This window comes from Panthera uncia, chromosome A2 (assembly GCF_023721935.1).
Source record: "Panthera uncia isolate 11264 chromosome A2, Puncia_PCG_1.0, whole genome shotgun sequence".
NCBI classification, from domain to species: Eukaryota; Metazoa; Chordata; class Mammalia; order Carnivora; family Felidae; genus Panthera; species Panthera uncia.
Window position 1 is genome coordinate 60020012 of NC_064816.1, and position 21313 is coordinate 60041324.

Below are 21313 nucleotides of genomic sequence, written 5' to 3' on the forward strand. Positions count from 1 at the left end.
AGAGTCCACATCCTGTCCTTGCGGGTGTCACTGTGTCACCACCACAATGGAGGAGACAGTGGAGTCTGGGCCCGGCCCCGAATATGAGGGGACTGTGGCACTTACCAGAGGGGGAAGGGGACAGGCCCTGGGAGGGCGAACTTCCTCCAGGGGAGCTGGGTCCTGGAGAGCCCTGGTCCTGGGGAGTCACTCCCGGGGCTGCAGTGTCACCCGTGGTGGGAACCCAGTGTCGGCTGACCGTGGGCCCTGAGGAGGGTTTCCCCACGGCTGAAAGGCCGGGCTGGCCCCGGGTCTGTGGCAACGGCTCCTGTGAGAACGGCGCTCCCGTGGTGTGGCACTCCGGCCAGCTCGGCTCCGTGGACGGTGGACTGGACTCTGGTGGCCTGGAAACGGCCCCCAGTCCAGCAGAGCCCAGCAGCCCCACCGTCCTACAAAAGGGAACTTGAACAAACACGGGACAGTGTCAGAAATCTGGAGCAGAAAAGCTATGCGGTTCAAGGTTTACGTGCTGTTGTAACAGACCCAATGCAAATCTAAAAAGGACACGTATGAGAAAATTAGCGGAGCCTGGTTTTCACCGGAGGCAGGCAGTCCGGCTCCTGAGAAGCAGACGCATGGAAGCAGGCCACCAATTTGTCCACGTGTCCCCCTCGGGACCCCGCCTGGCACGGGTCGTCCACGCATGTTTGAGACAATGCGGCCACGTGGACTCTCTCCCGACCCTCGCTCACCTGTCAGCGTCTCGGGTCACAGTTCTAACAAGTGCTAGGATAATTTACGAGAAAGGACGAATGCCAAATAAAGAAACATTTCTGAAGACGTAAAAGACGACGTGTCACGGTGGCCAGCTTTTAAGTGCTGCCGTGACACAGCAAGATTCTGTGACAACAAAGACAAGGGATAATCCCCGGCTCTGCTGCAAGATCAACTACCGGGGTCTGTGACCCAGGTTCCTCTAGTGCGTTCCCCACGGGCTTTGCCTCAGAAACGGTCAACTATCTCGGGGTGTGGGAACGGCTCCGCTGTGAAGAAGTGCACATTGCCCGAGTCTCCATGTCCCTCCAGCTGTGAGGGCAGCCGGGCTCCGAGCTCCGTGTAGGGAAGCTGCGTGCGGCCCCACCAAACGGATCCAAAAGAAGTTAAGTGTGGGTCTCTGAGGGCTTGGCACAAGCTTCTGTCATAGGAACAGCCGCGCGCAGCTCAGAAATAAAAGCCCTTCTGTTTGCCATTCACCACCATCTCTCTGATCACAGACACCACTGGTGGGAACCCATGTCCCTCGTGGTTCAAACCCAGCGGCCACGGCACCCGCAGGCCACCTCCCACCCCAGAGTGGGCGTGTTCTCCCGGGATCCCACGTACCCTCACCACCATCCTGGCAGCGCCCGGACCCACCTTCCCCACCCAAGAGAGCCAGGTCTTGGAGAAGCCCCTCTGGGCACAGGGAGCAGAGCTGGGGCGAGACCTGGCCCCAAGGACGGCAGGACCTGGGAGGGACGGGGGCAAGGCATCCCCAAGGGCATAAAGGAGAGGGGCTGGGGGACACGGTCAGCGACAGGCAGGACCAGGGACGCCAGCCCAGACGAGGCAGAGTCTGCACGCCGTTAGAGATCTGTGAATCCCTGCGTCCTGCCCCACTTAACACACGAAGGGGCAGTGATCTCACCTTCCACACTAGTCCCTTCTGTTGCGTTGACCAGGAAGAGGTCCCAGGAGTAGGACAGCCGGGACACTTGGCCACAGACTTCGCACTCAGCCTGAAGACAAAGTTCCTCATTCCAGTTAACAAAGACGTCTCTAAAGTTGACCCAGGAGATGTGGACGAATCTGTGACGTGCAGACCAGGTTGGAGGTTTTAGGGAAAGGACTGGGTGCTTCTGTGGTCTTGTTCAGCCACGTTAAGAGGGTGTCTGTGTCACGGCCAACGGGACTGAGCACCTCCAGGGTGGCTGAGCCCTCACCCAGCTCCACCCACATGGGCCAGATCCCAGGAGGCAAACACACTGAGCTCAGAGAGGGTGTGCAATTCCTCCAGGTCACACAGCTCAGGACAGAGCCAGGACGGCACTCTGGCCACTCTCTCCGCAGGAGGGACGCCCCCTGAGTGTTCTCTTCACCTTGGGGCTCCGCCCCCAGTGGCTGAGGACATTCTGCATTCTCACACAGCCTCGGGTGCTCCAGGGGACACTGCATCCATGCCCTTAGCCTTGCTCCCTGCAGTCTGCTGGGCCCCACACGTGAAACCCCACCCAATCTCTCAGGCCTGCAGCCCCGTGGCCCCCCGAATTCCTTCCCCAGGCTCCTTTGCTGACCAGCACTCGCCAACACATGCCCTGAGGAACGCAGTTCCTTAGGCGGTATGGGTGGTCAGGGTTTGCCGCCACGGGCCTGATTCGATGGGTTTCTGTCCTGTGGGACTCAGGGGCCTCGGCAGGCCAAGGTAGAGAGACCCCCCCCACCAACCTCCTGGAGCATGTGTGTGGTGCAGGTGTTCCCCCCGTGTCAGACCGCGGCCCCCCCCAGCACAGGAGGTCCAGGTGGAGGGAGCACAGCACACAGGGCCACGCAGGCTCCTCGAGGGGCCTCAGGCCGGGCTGTCCCTATGTGTGCACGTACGTGTGTCTGCGTGTAAGTGGTCACGCCTCTCTCCACGCACCACATGCGTGTGCCTGTTGGGTAGGGACGGGCCAGACGCGGGAGGCCTGTCTGGCCCCAGACCTCGCAGAGACAGGGTCCACAGGGGCCCAGATAATGCCTGACAGGACTGATAGACATCCACCTTCAGAACATGGTGAGTATCTTCAAATAAATTCTTTATCTTATGAGTAACAGAATTATATGGTACATTGTATTTTTTTAAAAAGGGCCTAATTTATTAGTATAATTATTTAAATGATGGCCCAAGGCTTGTAGCCCTGTACTGGCATTCCTTCACTTAAAAAAAATTTTTTTTAAGTAGGCTCCACACCCAGTGTGGGGCTTGAACTCACGACCCGGAGATCAAGAGTCACATGCTCCACTGACTGAGCCAGCAGGGCACCTCCATTCCTTCACCTTTAACACACATCACGACTCAAAACCGATGCAGGCAGTCTGGGTCTGTATGGACCTTGGAGAAGTGTCTACTCTGTCTGCTGAGACTTGTTTCTCATGGCTTCAAACCTGAACCCCTGAGGGGGGGGGGCTCCATCACGGTGGTCTGCCTGACCTTGGTACCACAGCTCACGTCCTCTCCTTTGCATTGGTCCTGCCAGGCACGGCCAATTTGCTTCCTCCTCCAGGAAGCCTTCCAGAACCAGCTACCCACATTTCTAACTACACGTGTTTTCAACATGACGACGGCAACTGCCTAGACCCGTTGCAGGGTCCATGTACGGAAGCGGTCCTGCTCGCCTGAGTCCTTGCGGACGTCCCCCTTGCCCCCAGCCCGCTCCTTGGGACCTAGCTCCCCAGGGGAAGTCTGAAGCAGCAGCAGGGCACGCCAGCCTGCATGGTGCTGGCGCTGAGTGGGGCCCTCACTCAGGTGCTAGTCTGGCCTCTGTGGTCACAGTATTTCTCTGCTCCTTCCACCTGCACCGCCTCCACGCTGCCATCTGGCCCAGCTCGGCGACGCCTGGAAGGCCCTGGGCAGAGGCCCTGAGATGCCTTAGCCCTTTCCAGGCTTGGCCTCAGGCCCCGGACACAGGAGCCCTCCCACTTGGAGCCCCCAGGTGCCAGCATGAGCCCAGCAGGCTCTGCCCTGGGGCCAGAGGACCGCGGATTCCCCCAGCCCTCCCTGGTCAGCCCCTTTCTCCTGTGGGCCCGGCTCCTGCATGCAGTGGCTCCCACACCCATAGGGCAGAGCACAGAAGGGTGCACCCCTTGAATCCGCAGTGCAGGGAGCATAGGACAGGACGCACCCGAGTGCCGAGTCGGGGCGAGGGGACAGGAACACCTGTGCCTCTGAAGAGTTCCGGCCACCGCTGGACACCATCAGTGTCACGAGAAACTGGTCATAGCTGTTGCTCAGAGAGTCCGCAGGAAAGGAAAGGGTGGGAGCCCCGGCGTCCAGGCTGTGTGGAGAGGAGGCGGAGAAGCAGGGGTGCCCAGGGGCGCTGGCTGCGGTGCACTTCCAGTGATACCTGCGGGACGCCACCATGGGGCTGAATGCACCTGCTCTGGCCTGTCAGGTGACCACCCTGGGGTCACTCAGTGGGCTTTCCCGGGGCCCCAGGGGAGCAGCTGGGCAGGGAGCTGTGAGGTTGCGCTTATGCTCTGAGGCAGGGAGGGTGGGGGTGTCCAAAGCGGGAGCAGTACTGCCAGGTAACCACCTGGCTTCCTGGGCCAGGACATGAGCACCAGGCACGCTCAGTCCTCTGTACTTGCGACAGTCAGGAAGACAGCCCCACCCCTGCCTGGGGCAGGTCCTGCCCGGGGGTGGGGGGAGGGGCAGGGACACATGGAGACAAGCAGCGCCCCCCAGGGAGGTGCCGGCCCTGCAGCCGCAGGCTCCCCCCCCCCCCCCGCAGCACCCCCAAATCTGCACTCCTGCTCATACCTTCAAGGTCACTTCCCTCTCTTGGCTGCAGGTAAGCTGGACCCGGACACCCATCCTAACCCTCCCTGTATCCAGAGCCTGTCCAGCTCAGGCCCTTGTGGGAGCGACCCTCCCCGGGGCTCGGCGGGAACAATCCCCGTTCCCAGGGGGAGACTCAGCCCGTCTCAGCAAACACACACACTGAGCCCTTGCTTCTGGGTGCCACGTGGGGCTGTCGGGAGGGCACAGCGTGACCAAGACCCCGCTGTGTCCTGAGGCCACGGTGCAGGAGGTACACAGCCAGCTGCGTGCTTTGTCCAGAGTGCGTACACATCACCGGCAAGTGAAGGGGCCACCTCTGGCCTCCGCCAAAGCCCATACTTGGACGCAGCAAATGTCTACGCTGGTTATTCACGAACACTCACTGAGGCCCTGCTGGGCGCCAGGCACAGGGGATATGCCAAACCGCAGCCCTGCCCTTCTGGAGGGACTGTTCCAGAGGGAACAGACTGCTGACAGTGACAGCCGGTGAGCGGATATCCGATGTCACGGGGACAAGGCACAGAGTCGGGATGGGACCGTCGTTGCTTCAGATGGGGCCCTCAGAAGCCCCCCGGGTATGTGGTATCTGAGCGCAGATGGAAGGAAGTGGGGTGGGGACAGTCCAGGAGTCAGCTGAGGGAAGATGCGGGAGGCACCCCCACCGCCCCAGTGCTGAAGGCAGGGGGGGAGCATGGAGCAGGAAGAGGACTCGGGGGACAGGTGGCCATAGGCCTGGGGCACGGGGAGTGCTCGGGCAGCGCTGCAGACTTTGGGGCAGGGCTTTGCGAGCTGCGTCCAGCTGCTCCAAGAAGCAGGGCCTGACGGTGGGCAGGGGACAGCCGGGCACCGGTGAGGACGCCCTGTGGGAGGAAGCCGGATGCGGCCCTCACGGCGGACAGGGCCAGTGAGTCTTCCTGACAGACCGGCCACAAAGGGGGAGAAGAGCAGCCGCGGCCACTGAAGGCTTTGGCCTCGGTAACAGGAAGGACCTTCCATCAGCAGACGGGAAGGCCGCAGAGGGCCCGACGGGCGAGGACACAGCCAGCCGGGAGTCCAACGGTGGTCTGGGTGGGGGCTGCACGGACGGTGTCTGTGGAGGGTGCAGCTCAGGGGGAGTGGGGTGCGGACGGTGTCCACATCAGGAAACTGGGTGAGGCCACCAGGGAAGGTGTGTGGACGGTCAAGGGCACCAGGCTTGAGCCGGGGCCTCTAACATTAAGGGATGCGCGAGACTCTGAGATCAAGCTCCCCGAACACCAAAGCAAGAACTTTAGTAATGAAATAACTTATTTGTTAAGGACGGACTGTTTGTGTGAGGTGTGAGCGGGGCCTCGGGAGAGGATTAGATCATGAAGGGGGGGGCCACGAAAAGACTGGCGCGCCTATAACATGGTCCCCAGGGAGCCCTGGACCCCTTCAACCCTGTGAGGACACAGTGAGGGCGCCAGCTCCGAAAGAGGAAGCAGGTCCCCCCTGGACACGGAGCCAGCTGGCACCCCGGTCCTGGCCTTCCAGCGCCCAGAGGGGACAGAAGGAAACGTGTGGTTTATGGACGACGCAGGCCGGGGTGGTTTGTTACAGCAGCCGGAACGGATTGAGGCAGTATTTCAACTTCCATTTTCTAAAACACCAACTCACAAAGCTGCTCATGTGTTTAGTTCCACACCTTCCCCAAATCCCTTACGTTACGATCCCGAGTGAAACGTCAGTTCAACTAACAAGAATGGAGGCACTTAAGTTGTTTGAATGACGAGGCAGGATTTACGGCCACCTCTCCCAACGTTTCTGGGCCTGGGTTTGGAGAAGGCGATGGGTGGGGGGAGGGGAGGGAGGCTGTGCCCAGCCCAGATGGTCACACAGCCCCCGGGCTCACCTGAGAACGGCTCCAGGACTGTCTGGGTCATAGGACTGGGATCCCCTGAGGACGATGATGGACGAGGGGGCTCTGGAGATGAACAGGTGCGTGCCCTCGGAGATGACGCTCACGGGGGCCCGGGCTCGCACCTCCACCCCCACACGGTAGCTGCTGTGCACGACGCTGCCTTCCACCTGAACCTGGAACACCGCCGACAAGGGGGCATCACCCGGGGGACTGGGCAGGACGACCTCCGGGGTGGACGCTCCTCTGACTCTGGAAGGAAACTGGGGCATCTAAATGCGCCGCTGGCTCCAACAGCGGCTCCGAGCGCTGCACCGAGAGGGTCTGTTATTTCCAACCCCAGCCAGTCACCTTCGCCAGGCAAACAGCCTACTGTGTGCCCGGTGGAAGCAGAGTGGCTGAAGCCGGTGAGGATGGGGGCATTCGCTCACCGCATCTGGAGGGCACACGGAGCTGGGGACAGAGCAACACCGTCAGTAACATGGCCCTGTCTGCTCACAGTCCAGATGCCAAACCTACTCCACAGACAGGGAGTCTGTCCATCTGTCCGTGGTCTTGGACGGCACTGGAGACTTCCTTCAAACTACATTTCTACCCCCATGTGATCGATGCTCTTGAAGCAAATAAATGAACTTTGAGACAAATACTCTTCAACTCAAGAATATGGAACAGTTTATGAAGAAGGCATTTGCAAGGGTTCTTTTAGAAGTTTGATGCAACTTTAAAAACAAATAGAGCCTAACACCCGCTGTTCTTTTCACGGGTCCTGGCTGGGTCCTCTGTGACTTTCTCCAAAAACGTACCCACGATCGCTGCTGGCGGTTCTCCCGAGAGCGGGCCTGAGGGCGATGCACCGTCTCTGATTACACTCCAATCTGCCTGCCCAGCTCCTCCCGCCCAAGAAGCCAACAGGAACGTCCAGAGACGGGGACCCCGTCCCCCAGGGTGGGGGAACCTGTCAGGACAGTGACGGCAGGAGGTCTGGACATCTGAGGGAGTGGCCCCCGAAGGCGAAGTGATGACACGAGCTCGGATCTCAGCAAAAGCATCTTCTCAAGTCGGGTCGCCACGACTCGGACAAAGATACATCCGTAGCCCACTCAACGCCAATGACACAGCTGATGAGTGAGTGTGTCAACCAGCGGAGCCATTGAGCGCCGAGGCGTGGACCGCAACCATGACCCTTCCCACATGGGCGGGCGAGGGCACCTGTGACCCCACTGTCCGGATCTCGGGGAAAAGGGACTCTCAAGTGCTGGATGCATGAAGTTACCAGCATTGGGCCTCATCAAGCATTTCGCTGCCCATCTTTGTGCACCTTATCCAACGGCACACACTAGCTCAGAGCTGCAGGATGGAAAGGGAACCCATGGCCACACGGCCCTGTCCGCTTCTCTTTTTGCCAGGTCACAGAGCACTGACTCGTGACCTTACACAGTATGAACCAGCCTCTGCATGAATGGCTGTTTCTAACCACACTGACAATGGTACTTGTAATCTGCAGGGTTCGGAGCCACACCACAGGGAGATGGGCATCCGTGCCAGGCCTCTCGGGCAGGGGGCCAGACCGCCTGTCTTGGAAATTCTCCTCCACCCCATTCGTGCCCAGCTGGAACACGGGGTGGTTAGGCTGGTCACACAGTCCACACCATGACCGCACTGGGTCTGCTCTGGGCCACGTCTGTCCAGCTGAAATCTGCCCTTCTGGCAGTCACTTCCCCAAGAACCTCAGTGACAAGGAGACCCCCAAGACTGGTCACAGAACAGGAACGCCTGCTTGGTCTTGTCAATGTGATGACGGACAGTAAAGATTTTAAGCCACGTTAAACCAAGAAAAAATATAGACCGTTTCAGGAACAAGTGATTTCGAGAATATAATGGGGGTGCCTTGGGTGGCTCAGTCGGTTGAGTTGACTTTGGCTCAGGTCGTGATCTCATGGTTCAGTTCAGGAGTTCGAGCCCCGTGTCAGGCTCTGTGCGGACAGCTCAGAGCCTGCAGCCTGTTTCAGATTCTGTGTCTCCCTCTCTCTCTCTGCCCCCTCCCCTGCTTGTGCTCTGTCTCTCAAAAATAAACAAACATTAAAAAAAAAACATTAAAAAAATAAAATAATAACTGGGGCACCTGGATGGCTCAGTCAGTTAAGCATCCCACTTTGGCTCAGGTCATGATCTCACGCCTCATGGGATTAATCCCCATATCAGGCTCTGTGCTGACAGCTCAGAGCCTGGAACCCGCTTTGGATTTTGTGTCTCCCTCTCTCTCTGCCCTCCCCTACTTGTGCTCTGCCTCTCTCTCTCTCTCTCAAAAATAAACATTTAAAAACAGGGAGTATTACTAATAAAACATTTCTACTATTTAAAAATTAACAGATCCTTATGATGCTTATTATAGACATACCAAACCTTGTCTCGTTTTCAGGCTCCTTCACCTGTTCCATTCCCAAAACAAAAGGGCTGCCTGCTGGGGCTCCTCCCTCCTGCTCCTGTCCTCGCTGCTCAGAAAGTGTCCCAAATGGACACTCTGCTCTCCTGAGGGAAATGGGGAGCAGTCTCACTGTCCTCCATGCACTCGGTCTTAACCTTTGCATTTTCCATTTCACTTGTGCGAGTAATCACGAGGGTAGGTGAACCCTCGTGGGTTTTACTGGCCGTAAACCCACCTGCAGTCACCTGTTTTGCCTTTCTGCCCACGGCCACTGTGCCATTTCAGCCCCCCTTGCCTCTGAGTTCACCATTAGAGCACTCCAGAGTGATGGAATGTTCCAGAGAGTATTCAGTAGTGAAGTCCCATCCTTCAGTCTACTCCCAACTCTTCCCTAATTAATACTTCTGAAGTAAAGTGTGGTTCCCACTCCACTGCCTCTGACCCTTCCTGTGGCCTTCGTCTGCAACGGTGCTACTGTGGCCGTCACCCGGCCCTTGGGGAGGGGTCCAGGGCACGGTGGGACGAGCACAGATGTGGCAAGGAAGCAACTGGAAATCCTGATCGTGGTGTAATGCTGCTGAGACACGCAAGCACATGTCACTGCTCCCAGTGTGTGTGCTGGTGTCCCCAGGGACCTGAGGGACCCACGCTGGTCACCACGCATAGGGCAGACCCTCATGTCCCAGATGAAGGAACAAAGCCCCCTCCCTATGGAGCTGGGGCGGCACCGGTGGTCTCCAGTCCAGCCTTTACACCTGCCAGGCAGACCCCAGACCCCTCACCAGGTCTGTTCCCCACTTGCCCTGCCAGCCTGTGCCCCCTTGCGAGCCCTAGTCTCCTTCAGGGTCTTGGCCCCGGCTGCTGCCTCCCACGTCCTGTGCCCCATGAAGCCAACTCTCCTAGAAGAGACCACGACCTACTGTCACCATTTTTCCAGCCAAACGCAGCAAATGTCAGCACCAGCCTGGTCACCAGGGTCCCCTGGTGGCCCTGCTCTCTGACTAACATGCCCTCCCTTCCCAGGCAGCGGGCCCCTTGATGACACAAATACACCTTTAACATCCCGGGACTACCTTGGTGACATGGTCAAAGCAGGTGAACAGGAAGCTTTTGCTAAACAAATAAGGAGATTTTCACGATTACTCTGTCCGCATTTTGACATAAAATGTGTTAAAGGAATCAAGCACTTCTCGAGATCCCAGCCACACCTGTTGTGACAGCCCTCTTTTTCTTGGACAGAGCAGGCTGGGGTAACAGAGGCTGGAGTCCTGTTCGGAGGCTGGTGGAAAGCACGCTGGCCAGTCACCCACCTTGGCAAGAGCGGTGTAGTTCCCAGGCTGTAGGAAGTAGCCGGGGACAGTGAGGGTCTGCCCGTGAGTGCTGACAGCAGGGGGCAGGGGCACCCGTGCCCCCTCAGAGTTCCAGAAGGTCCAGGTGTAGGAGAGGCCTTGGGAGATGTCACAGAGGATCGCAGACTCAAACGTCACACCCAGGTTCACGGGCTGAGATCTCCACACCTGCGGGTTAAAGAGAAAAGAGCTCGAAAGGTCCATTATGCCTGACGCCACAGAGAAGCGTCAAAACTTACTCTCAACATCGGGCACCAGTGACCCTCTTGCATAATCACAGGATGGGCCCCTTATAGCTGGAATACAAAACACTGAAACAAATACACATTCCTCCTGCAGACAAAATCATGAGTCAATATACAAAAACAAGAAAGAATATGTGAATATTTATACTTATATACCCATGAGAGGAAAAATCCTTCTAAGATTAATGGGAAAATATGAAAGGGAAAAGGTGAATAGATCTGATTCCATAGAAATTTAAACTTCTGAACAGTCAAGTATAGTTTCAAAAAGATATCCACATAGAAAAGAAACACACGGGTAAAATACATGAAAGTTAGTATTATTTAAAACTTTTTTATGTTTATTTATTTTTGAGAGAGACACAGTGACAGAGTGTGAGTGGGGGAGGGACAGAGAGAGAGGGAGGTACAGAATCTGAAGCAGGCTCCAGGCTCCGAGCTCCAAGCTGTCAGCACAGAGCCGGGGACGGGGCTCGAACCCACGAACTGCGAGATCAAGGCCTGAGCTGAAGTTGGACACTTAACCACTGAGCCCCCCAGGCGCCCCAGTATTGTTAAAAATCAAGAAATATTAGGGGTGCCTGGTGGCTCAGTGGGTTAAGCGTCTGTTTTCTCATCTTAGCCCAGGTCATGATCTCACAGCTCGTGAGTTCGAGCCCTGCGTCAGGCTCTGAGCTGACAGTGAGGGGCCTGCTTGGGATTTTCTTTCTCCCTCTCTCCCTCTTTGCCCCTCCCCCACGTGTGTACACTCTGTCTCTCTCTAAAACAAATTTAAAAAGAAAGAAACTGGTATTTATTAAAATTGGAATGTGACTTTTGACGTTAAGTGTGTCCAGTGACAGTGGCATTCTCCTGATGCATTCAGATGATTTCCCGTTTTTCTTTACACTCTTAGAAAATGTGTATGAGACAAAAAAAACTATGAAGAAAAAACGGACTCGTCAATGTTGTTTTATTTTAAAAATGAAAAAAACTTGAGTACTCTTTTTTGTGGAAAACAACCCCAGGAGGTGCCTGGCTGGCTCAGTCAGTAGAATGTGCCACTCTTGATCTCAGGGTTGTGAGTTCGAGCCCTCGCTGGGTGTAGAGCTTACTTAGAAAACAAAAAAAGAAGAGAACCCCAGATCACACAGCCAATACACAGTTTGAGCCACATGGCGTGGAGTCAACTCGACCATGTTTAACCAGGGAAAAACCCCATTTGGTGGCTCAACCCAAGAGCAGAGTCAGGATTTAAGCGCAGACCCCTCTCCCCTGATTCCAGGGGGACCCATGCTCCTCATGGCCATGTTAAGGGTCCCCCCTGACCTTCTGTCCGTCTCCCCGACCCAGAGAGCCCACTGTCCGTGCAGACTGATGACCTTGTAGGCACATGCTGGCCTCATGGGGGCATGGGTCTCACTTGTAAGGGACCGTCACTGTCCCACAGGGCCCACATGGCCAGGAACCACCCGGGCCTTGCCCGAGGGACTGTGTGCCCCCCGATCCCCACTGCCTCATCTGGGGTAGGAGGTCCCCAACCCAAGACCCCGGTCAGCAGCCCATCAACGGCCTCTGATGCCGGAAAACCACGGGACACATTCGGGCAAATGCAGCCGAGTCCCAGGCTTTCACTCCATGTGTCACTGGACACTTCTGCCCTGAAAGGGAAAATCCGCTCCACACGAGAGGCCTCACAGGAAAAAAAGGAATAAAAAGTGGCCCTACTTTTCCTAACCCGTAGTAGGCACTCAGGAAAGGGCTGGCTGACACCGTGTGTACCCAAACGTCCCCTTCTCCTGACAACACTTCTGTGCTTTGCACCAGCAATTTCTGGAAAGCTTCTCAGAGCCGGTGGCTCTGAGCACCAGAGGAAGGGGGGAGAACGAAGGCCCAATCAGCCCAGAAGGAGGACCCCTGGGCCTGGCTCTCAGCGCTCAGAGGCCCTCAGAAGTGCCCCCTTGCGTCCAGCACGGAGGGCCGGTGGCACAGAGCCTCCCTTTACTGCCCCAAGTGCCGTCGTTCCAGTCCAGCCCTACCTGCACCTTCCCCGGCCCCATGTTCTTCACCGGGGGCGGCTGGCAGGGCTCACGCACGATGAAAAGTTGCTTTCTCAGGGAGACAGTGCTGACGTCGTTGAAGGCGAGGACCTGGACGGTAAACTCCCCTTCCCTGGAAGGGCCACAACGCACAGGAATGAAGGGACTGAGCCTGTCTGTCTGTCCCTCCTCCTCTGGGACACCCTCCATCGGAGTGAGTGTAGGACTCTGAGCCGGGAGGCTCAGACCCGGACCCGGGTGGCCCACGCCTCGTCCACTCCTAACCTTGAACGTGGCTTCCCGTGGGCACGTCCACCTCCCCAGGCAGGCCTAACTGTGCATGGATCTCCAGAATGCCTCACGCCAGGTAAACAGTGGGTGCTCAATAAATACCGAATGAAAGGACACAGACCAAGCACCTCAGGATGACAGAGAGGCCCTTCGCAGTCTTCTGAGCCCCTTCTACCCGCGTCGGGCCCCCACCACTCGTCCCACTGCCCTCTCCGTGCCTCCTGGGGCTCAGAACATCCGTCTTCCTCCTGCCGTCCCCAGACCGAGAGCTCCCAGGGAGCAGCTGGGTTTACATGTCACTCTTCAGTATCTGCCAATGGCATGCGCTGTGGGGTCGGTTAGGAGACCCTTATGTGCCGGCCGCCGCGTGCAGGGCCCTGCCTGCACCTGAGCCCCTCACCTGCTGTAGCTGTGGCTGGCAGAGCTGCCCCCCAGGCCCACGGCGCCGTCCCCAAAGTCCCATAGGAAAGCGACATCGCTGCCGAAGTTGAGTCTGCACTCAAAGGTCACGCTGGTGTTGAGCAGAGCCGAGGACGGGGACGCAAGCCGATTGGCGACGATTCTCCTCTGCGCCCTGATGCGGTGGGGCTCCGAGGCCACCCTGCCCAGCCTGCTGGAAGCCTGCACCGTCACGCTGTACCTGGGGCGGGGGGGGGGGGGGGGGGGGGACCGAGGAGGGGGCAGGTAGGGCAGGGGGAGACAGGAACAGGTCAGGAACAGAGAACCCCACCTCACTGCCCGAGAAAGGTGGGGGTGGGCACGGTCCTCCACAGGGCTTTCCCACTTACTGGGGGGCCACCCCTCAGTCATTAGGTCAGTCACCTCCAGAGTCAGGGGGGGAGGGTCAAGCACTGGGACCCCTCCTTGGAGGGGGAATTTACCCAGGTGGGGGAGATGGGATCTGAACCCAGGAAAGTTTGGTTCCAAAGCCCCACACATGCCCCTGGTGCAAGCGGGAAGGAAGGAGCCTCTTCTTTAAATTCACATTTGAGGGGCGCCTGGGGGCCCAGTCAGTTCAGCGTCCAAGCCTCTGACTTCGGCTCAGGTCATGATCTCACAGCTCATGGGATTGAGCCCTGAATCGGGCTCTGTGCTGATAGCTCAGAGCCTGCTTAGAATTCTCTCTCTCTCTCTCTCTCTCTCTCTTTCAGTCTCTGCCCCTCTCCCGCTCACACTCTCTCTCAAAATAAATACACTTAAAGAAATCAAAGTTAAAAAATGAAAAAATAAACAAATGTACATTTGAAGTCCCATTCGCGGATGCACCAGCGGCACTAAGTGTGAATGTAGCTCGAGGTCGTGGCGGGGAGATCTGTACACTGAGCTACGGCCACACTGCCAGCAGCCACCCCTCGTGATGCCCATTTACTGACCACTGGGGGATGCGGAGTCTTTTCCTAATGTTCCTGGAAGTTGTCCTCACGGGTGGGCCTTCTCCGAAATACCACAGGAACTCCAGGGGGACCGTCTCCTTGGTCACAGCCAGAAAGGTGATGTCGGTGTCGGTGGCAAACACAGTTCCATTAGTGTAGACAGAGACGGCTGTGTACGTGAGGGAGGTACAGATGCTTCGGGCCATCCAGGGACCCCAGCCTCCTCACCTCCCACACAGTCGGGCGGGAAGGCAGGATCCTGAGCCCACTGACACACAGGCGGCCCCAGGGCAAAGGCCAGCAAAGTCCTAAAGTGACGGGGCGATTCCCTGTGAAATCTCCTGGAAAGCGTCTGGTACAGGGTCAGGGGCTCCCAGAGGATTCTGCACCATAACCCACCCCGTACCTTCAGGCTGAAGCCTCGAGGTGGGTGGTTTCTAGAAAGCCCTACAACAAACTACAGGGCTAGTTCAAGGGCAAAAGAAAATCTCAGCAGAGCTAATCGTGGAAACTGGCATTGCCCGGGGCCCTTGGTGATCCCGACTGACTCTGACAAGTCTCGAATCAGAAAGGGAACATACGCTGCATCTGGAACCGAACAGTCACGGGTTTCCACGCCTGGCCGCCGCCCGCTCGTGTACGAGAAGTGAAGGACACGTTCCACGAGGGCCCAGTTGGAAAACGATGTGTGACGACAGTGCCTACGCGGGAAAACACAAAACAGAAAACGTGGCGACGATCTTAAAAATCCACTCCTCTGTCTCAAGCAACAGATGGTCCCCAGTTTCCATTTTTTACTCTCTCTCTCTGAATCCCAGTGGATTTCAAAATTCTGAAGCCCGAGGTTTGGAATCAGACAAGCCTGCGGAACGTGAACCCTGTCACAAAATGTTTTTCGCGGGAATCCTGTTTTCTCTTCTCCCCCAGGAACTGCCTGGCGTAGCAGTAACTGTTAATTCCTTTGCTGGATGGCCTCGTCTTTAAAGGGCCTCCCCGGTGCGCACCAAGGAGTGTCTTACTTCACAAGGGCTCCTAACAGGGTCAGGTGGGGACAAGCTTTTAACCCCTCGGACACGCAATGCAAAGGGCTGCACACACATGATACGTGCACACGCATGTGTGTGCGTGTACCGGGAGGGCAGGCACCGTACATGGTGTCAGGGTCCAGAGCAGGACCGTCACGTCTGGGCACACTGGTCTGCTGGGACAGGAGGAGAGGAGATGGGTCTTTGTTCTCAGGGACTGGTGTTCTGTGCAGCTCTTTTCTTCACGGAGACAAAATCCTCTTTTATAACAACGGTAACGTGCAGTGGGTATTTTGTTCTTCATCAATGCTCTAGAATATTTTTTTAACATTTATTTATTTTTGAGAGGCAGAGCGTGAGCAGGGTGGGGGCAGAGAGAGAGGAGACACAGAATCTGAAACGGGCTCCAGGCTCTGCACGGACAGCAGCGAGCCCGACATGAGGCTCAAACTCGTGAACCGTGAGGTCATGACCTGAGCCGAAGTCGGATGTTCAACTGACTGAGCCACCCAGGTGCCCCAGTGTTTTAGAATTTCTGAAAAATAAATATCTCATGTCTAAGAGTGACAGCATCTCACTGACCACACCTACAACTCAGTTCTGACCAGGACACAGTCACCAGCCAGGAAGAGGAACCACGACATACGAATCCGCACGAGACTACTCGGGTGGTCCATCTGTGCCGGGTCTCCCGATCCCAACTCCCAGTGCAGACCCCAAGGGCACAGACTAAAATCCCTCCTCCCTGTGTTTTGTGACATCCTGGACAGAGAGGCACTCACGGGGCTAAGTGTATAGAGAGTGTGCGGTCGGTGTGTAAGACCCCATGAGTATCATCCGGACACGTCCTCGCTGGCCTCTCCTTTTCCCTGCTTCCGGGAAACATAACCCATAATTCCATCCCCTGAGGCTGAGTATCTCCGACGGGTGCCCACACTCGCCCACGACTCTTCTTCCCACGTGTTGCTGATATTTGGCTGGGATCCTCCACTCCCACTCCACCGGCCTCCAAGCCGGGTCCCTTACAACACAGAGCGCCAAGGGAGCCCCCGCCGGCGGCCGTGGGCCCGATGTGAGCGAAGCAGGAGGAGAGCGCCTGGCACCCTGTGAGCATTCAGCCGTCTGCAGCACCCGTCGGGCCTCCTCTCTGTGCGCGGACTCACTGCCACGCTGTCAGCCCCAAATGCTCTCCCCGCACCCGTTACCTCGCGGCAGACCCACTCCTCAAGGCCCATCATGGACTGCTTAACCTGCAGGTGCACACGATCCCTCCCGAAACCTCCCAGGCCCTGGCCGTGCCCTTGGGGATGCAGCTCCGTGTCCTGGCTCCTGTTTTTCAGACGCAGACCTCCATGCGTTTACTAGACTGTGAATCCCGAGACAAGAACTCTGGACGCGCCCCTCAGAGCACAGTACTGTGCAATCAGTGCTTGCTGAGCGAGGCGCAGTGAGGCAGGAGCGCGTGTCTGGATGGGAATGGCTATGCCCTGCACCGTACAACGCCAGCACAGAGGCTCGCCGCGTCCAGAGTGGAGGGCGGGAGGTTCAGACCCCGGGTGCAGCTCTTACCTTTCTGATCCGTGAGGGAGTCCGTGAGGACAAGAAGCCCGTCCTTGTGGATGCTGCTGGAGTTCATGGACACAGACACGGTCGCAGGGCCGATGTCCACATAATAGGGGCCGAGCTCCTTTTCAGTTCCACGGAACTCACTGTGAATAACTGCCTTGAGCATATAGACTCCTTCTGGAAAAAGGAAGAAGAATGACCACTAAATGAACCATTAAAAATATGTGCAACATCAAACCTGCGTGGAAGGGCAGTGACAGTGATGACACTGGGAACCGACACAGCAGAGGCGACTTTCTCTTTCAGGAGGGCCACGTCGTGGGCACGGGACATCATGCAGGCGGGCCACGTCGTGGGCATGGGACACTCCACAGGGCCCTGTGTGGGTTTTAGTGCTCTGCTGTGGTGAAAGTCTTAATAATTTTCATTAACAAAGGGCTCTGCATTTGCATTTTGCCCTGGGCCCCGGGAGTTCTGCTGTGGTACACATTCACAAGGATGGAGACAGACCCTGGTCACCCCACCACTAGGCAAAACAATACAGTGGTTGTGAATATCACAAGCACAGACAAGCACACGCAGCACACAACTGCCCTCTAATGAAGTGGGGCAGGGGGGTGGCGCTGAGCTGGCTGGCAGGCGGGAGACCACTGAGCACATAAAACACTCTACAAAAGTTAAGACGGGGAGCCCCTGGGTGGCTCGGTCAGTTGAGTATCCGACTCTTGCTGTCAGCTCAGGTCATGATCTCACCGTTCATGAGTTCGAGCCCCGCTTAGGGCTCTGTGCTGACGGCTCGGAGCCTGCTTGGGATTCTCCCTCTCTCTCTCTCTGCCCCTCCCCCACTCCCACTGTCTCTCCAAATAAATAAATATGTATTTGTTTAATCTTTCCGGGGGCACTTGCGTGACTCAGTCAGCAGAGCGTCCGACTTCAAATCAGATCATGATCTTCCCATTTGTGGGTTCGAGCCCCACTTTGGGCTCCCTGCTGTCAGCACAGAGCCTGCTTCAGATCCTCTGTCCCACTCTCTCTCTCTGTCCCTCCCCAACCTGTGCTCTCTTTTTCAAAATTAAACAATAATAAAAAAAATTTATTAAAAAAAAGCAGAAATTAATAAACTTAGGGGAGGAATGTAATTAATGAAATTCAAAGACTGGGCCTTTAAATAAACCAATGAAACTGTGCCTGACCCAGTCAAGGACAAGCAGAAAGCATAACCCAGAAATAAGACGCGGCAGAAGGAGACACCCATGAACACTGATGAAACGTAAGGAGCTGTTACCGCCCACTTGGCTCACTTCATGCAAATACACGCGACAACCGGGGTTCAGTGGATGCTTTCCCAAGAAAATGTAACTTAAAAAAACTAACTGCAACAGAAATAGAAAACTTCAACAGTAAAAATAAACTCTTTCATTTATTTTTTTAAGTTGATTTATATATCCTGAGGGGGAGGGAGGGGCAGAGACGGAGAGACAGAGAGAGAGTCCCAAGCAGGCTCCATGCTGTCAGCGCAGAGCCCAACATGGGGCTGGATCCCATGAATGGTGAGATCATAACCTGAGCTGAAATCAAGAGTTGGATGCTCAACTGACTGAGCCACCCAGGAGCCCAAAAATAAAATCTTAAAAAAAAAAAAGAAAGGTTGCGGGGGATCGGGGGGTGCACCTGCTTGTCTCAGTCAGTGGAGCATGCAACCCTTGATTGCAGGATCATGAGTCTGGTCACCATGTTGGGTGTAGAGATTACGTAAAAATAAATTTTAATTAAAAAAAATTTTTTTTTTTTACATTTATTTATTTTTGAAAGACAGAGTGAGGCAGAGCGTAAGTGGAGGAGGGGCAGAGAGAGAAGGAGACACAGAATCTGAAACAGGCTCCAGGCTCTGAGCTGTCAGCACAGGGCCTGACACGGGGCTCGAACTCACGAACTGTGAGATCATGACCTGAGCTGAAGTTGGACGCTTAACTGACTGAGCCACCCAGGTGCCCCTGTAAAAATAAAATTTAAAAAAAATAGAAGAAGGAGAAAACATCTCAACAGATGAATTCCCACAGATAAAATAGAAGAAGGTGGCATAGAAGAAATGGAGGCAATTAACATCGATATGCGTGTGTATGTATCAGTCTCAGAGAGTTATCAGCAAATTCTCCAAAACAGAATAATGATTTCCAAAGCTATTTAAACCATTTCAAGACCAACAAAATAAAGAAAACCTCCACACAACATCGATACCCCAAATTCAAAACAACCACACAAAACTTAGTGACTACAGACGAGTCCCATGTCATTACCAGAGGAAGAAACATAACTAAAATGTTGGGAAACTGAATTCAGCAGCATGAAGAACAGTACCCCCAAATCCAGTGGGTTTTCCCTCCTAGGAATTCCAGGGTGATTCAGTATTAAGATGCTGGTTAGCAGCACCTGGGGGGCCCAGTCGGTTGAGCGTCTGACTTCGGCTCAGGTCATGATCTCACAGCTTGTGTGTCAGGCTCTGTGCTGACAGCTCGGAGCCACGAACCTGCTTCAGGTTCTGTGTCTCCCTCTCTCTCTCTCTGCCCCTCCCCTGCTCATGCTCTGTCTCTCTCTCTCTGTCAAAAATAAATAAACGTTAAAAAAAATAAAAAATAGAAAGATGTTGGTTAATACTTACAGCTCTAAAGAGGCAGGAAAGAAATCATAAGATCAGCTCCACAGATATTGAAAAGGGTTTCACAAGTTGGATGACTCTTGATTTTATTTCATTTTTTTTTAGTAGGCTCTAAGCCCAAAATGAGGCTTGAACTCATGACCCCATGATCAAGAGTCACATCCTCCACCAAATGAGCCAGCCAGGTGCCCCATGGCTCTTGACATTAAAAAAAAGTCCTTGATTGGAACCCTCTTTCACTGTTGGTGGGAACGCAAACTGGTGCAGCCACTGTGGAAAACGGTATGGAGCTTCCTCAAAAAATTATAAATAGAACTACACTATGATGGAGCATTTGCACTACTAGGTGTTTACCCAAAGAATACAAGAATACTAATCCAAAGGGATACACACACTCCTATGTTTCCTGCAGCATTTTCACAACAGCCAAACTACAGAAACAGCCCAAGCGTCCATCGGCAGGTGAATGAACAGATGTGGTACATATATACAATGAGATATTATTCAGCCATAAAACAAAATGAAATCTTGCCATTTGCAATGATGTGGCTGGAACTAGACAGTATTATGCTAAGCCAAATAAGCCAGTCAGAGAAAGGCAAATATGGTTTCACTTATATGTAGAATTCAGGAAACAAAACGAATGAACAAAGGAAAAAAGAGAGAGGCAAATCAAGAAACAGACTCTTAACCACAGAGAACACACTGATGGTCACCAGAAGGGAGGAGGGCGGGGGAAACAGGTTTTGGGGATGAAGGAGGGCACTTGGGCGATGCATGGATGTGCTGAATCACTATATTGCACACCTGAAACTAACATAACACGGGTATTCAACTCCTAGCTGGAATTTGAAATTAAAAAAATTTTAAAGTCCTTGATAAAAGAGCAAAGATGAAAATTTCCTTAACATTTGATAAGTTACATCGGTCCCAAGTCTGGCACCCAGTTTAACAAACGACACTAAAAGCATCTCGCGACAAAGATGCCGCCATCCTCTCCCTTCAGGCCCCCTGTTCAGGAAGTCCCAGCCAAGGTGATTAAGTAGGACAGGGAAGGACAGGTGTCAGGCCAGGGGTACGGGGTTGGCATATCACTACTTGTAAATAATGTTTACGTGACTGACAAACACTGAAGAATACGCTTCACGGTTAAGGATTTGTGGCCACTCAGAGCGACGGAACGGTGCAACGTTAATAGCGAATACCAGCAACTTCTCCACACCCGACGACAACCAACCTGAAGATAACACCTGATGGGTGTCCTCTCTATGAGCTAAAACTCAGAGACCATAAAAGAAAAGATAGAGTATACTTGATAGAAATTAAAATTTCTGCATGAAAAGCAAAAACAACGCTAAGCAAAGCCTGAACACAAACGACACACTGAGAAAAAGAACTATTGCAGCTTATATCACCTACAAAGGGCTAATCTTCGGAATTACTGAAAGTGCTCATACGAACACCACGGGGAGCTGAGCCACAAAAGTGCTATTCTGGGTACAATACGGCAGACGCTGGCCCTTTCTCACGGTCGGACCTAATAACTAGTGAGAGCTGCTCTGGGGACTAGAAACCAGCCAACCCTTGTTGCGAGCAGTTTAGTAGCAACCGTCAAGTTACAGACGCACCCGGGGCGCCTGGGCGGCTCAGTCAGTTGAGCATCTGACTCTGGCTCAGGTCACGGTCTCACCGTTCGTGAGTTCGAGCCTCACATCGGGCTTGCTGCTCTCAGCCTGTCAGCTCAGCCTGCTTTGGATCCTCTGTCCCCCCTCTCTCTGCCCCTCCCCCTGCTTACTCTCTCTCAAAAAATAAGTAAAAAAAAAAAAAAAATTACAAACGCACTTAGCATTTGAGGCAATTTCTCTTTTCTTTGAAGTGACAAAATGGCACACACGTGTGATTAGTCACCGCGGTGTTGTCTGTGATAT

General features: G+C 54.8%; 1 protein-coding gene across 4 annotated transcripts in view; it reads right to left on the reverse strand.

Annotated features, from left to right (window-relative positions):
• The window catches only part of PKD1L1 (polycystin 1 like 1, transient receptor potential channel interacting), a 133680-nt gene that overhangs the window by 82123 nt on the left and 30244 nt on the right, over positions 1 to 21313 (reverse strand). For all 4 annotated transcript variants that reach the window (XM_049641208.1, XM_049641206.1, XM_049641205.1 and 1 more), the window contains 10 exons: positions 16733 to 16906; positions 14720 to 14839; positions 14139 to 14307; positions 13166 to 13405; positions 12475 to 12607; positions 10173 to 10379; positions 6432 to 6613; positions 3900 to 4121; positions 1667 to 1827; positions 106 to 441 (listed from right to left, as the gene is read on the reverse strand). In XM_049641208.1, the coding sequence (XP_049497165.1) occupies positions 106 to 441; positions 1667 to 1827; positions 3900 to 4121; positions 6432 to 6613; positions 10173 to 10379; positions 12475 to 12607; positions 13166 to 13405; positions 14139 to 14307; positions 14720 to 14839; positions 16733 to 16906 (1944 nt within the window). The remainder of the gene's footprint in view (positions 1 to 105; positions 442 to 1666; positions 1828 to 3899; positions 4122 to 6431; positions 6614 to 10172; positions 10380 to 12474; positions 12608 to 13165; positions 13406 to 14138; positions 14308 to 14719; positions 14840 to 16732; positions 16907 to 21313) is intronic.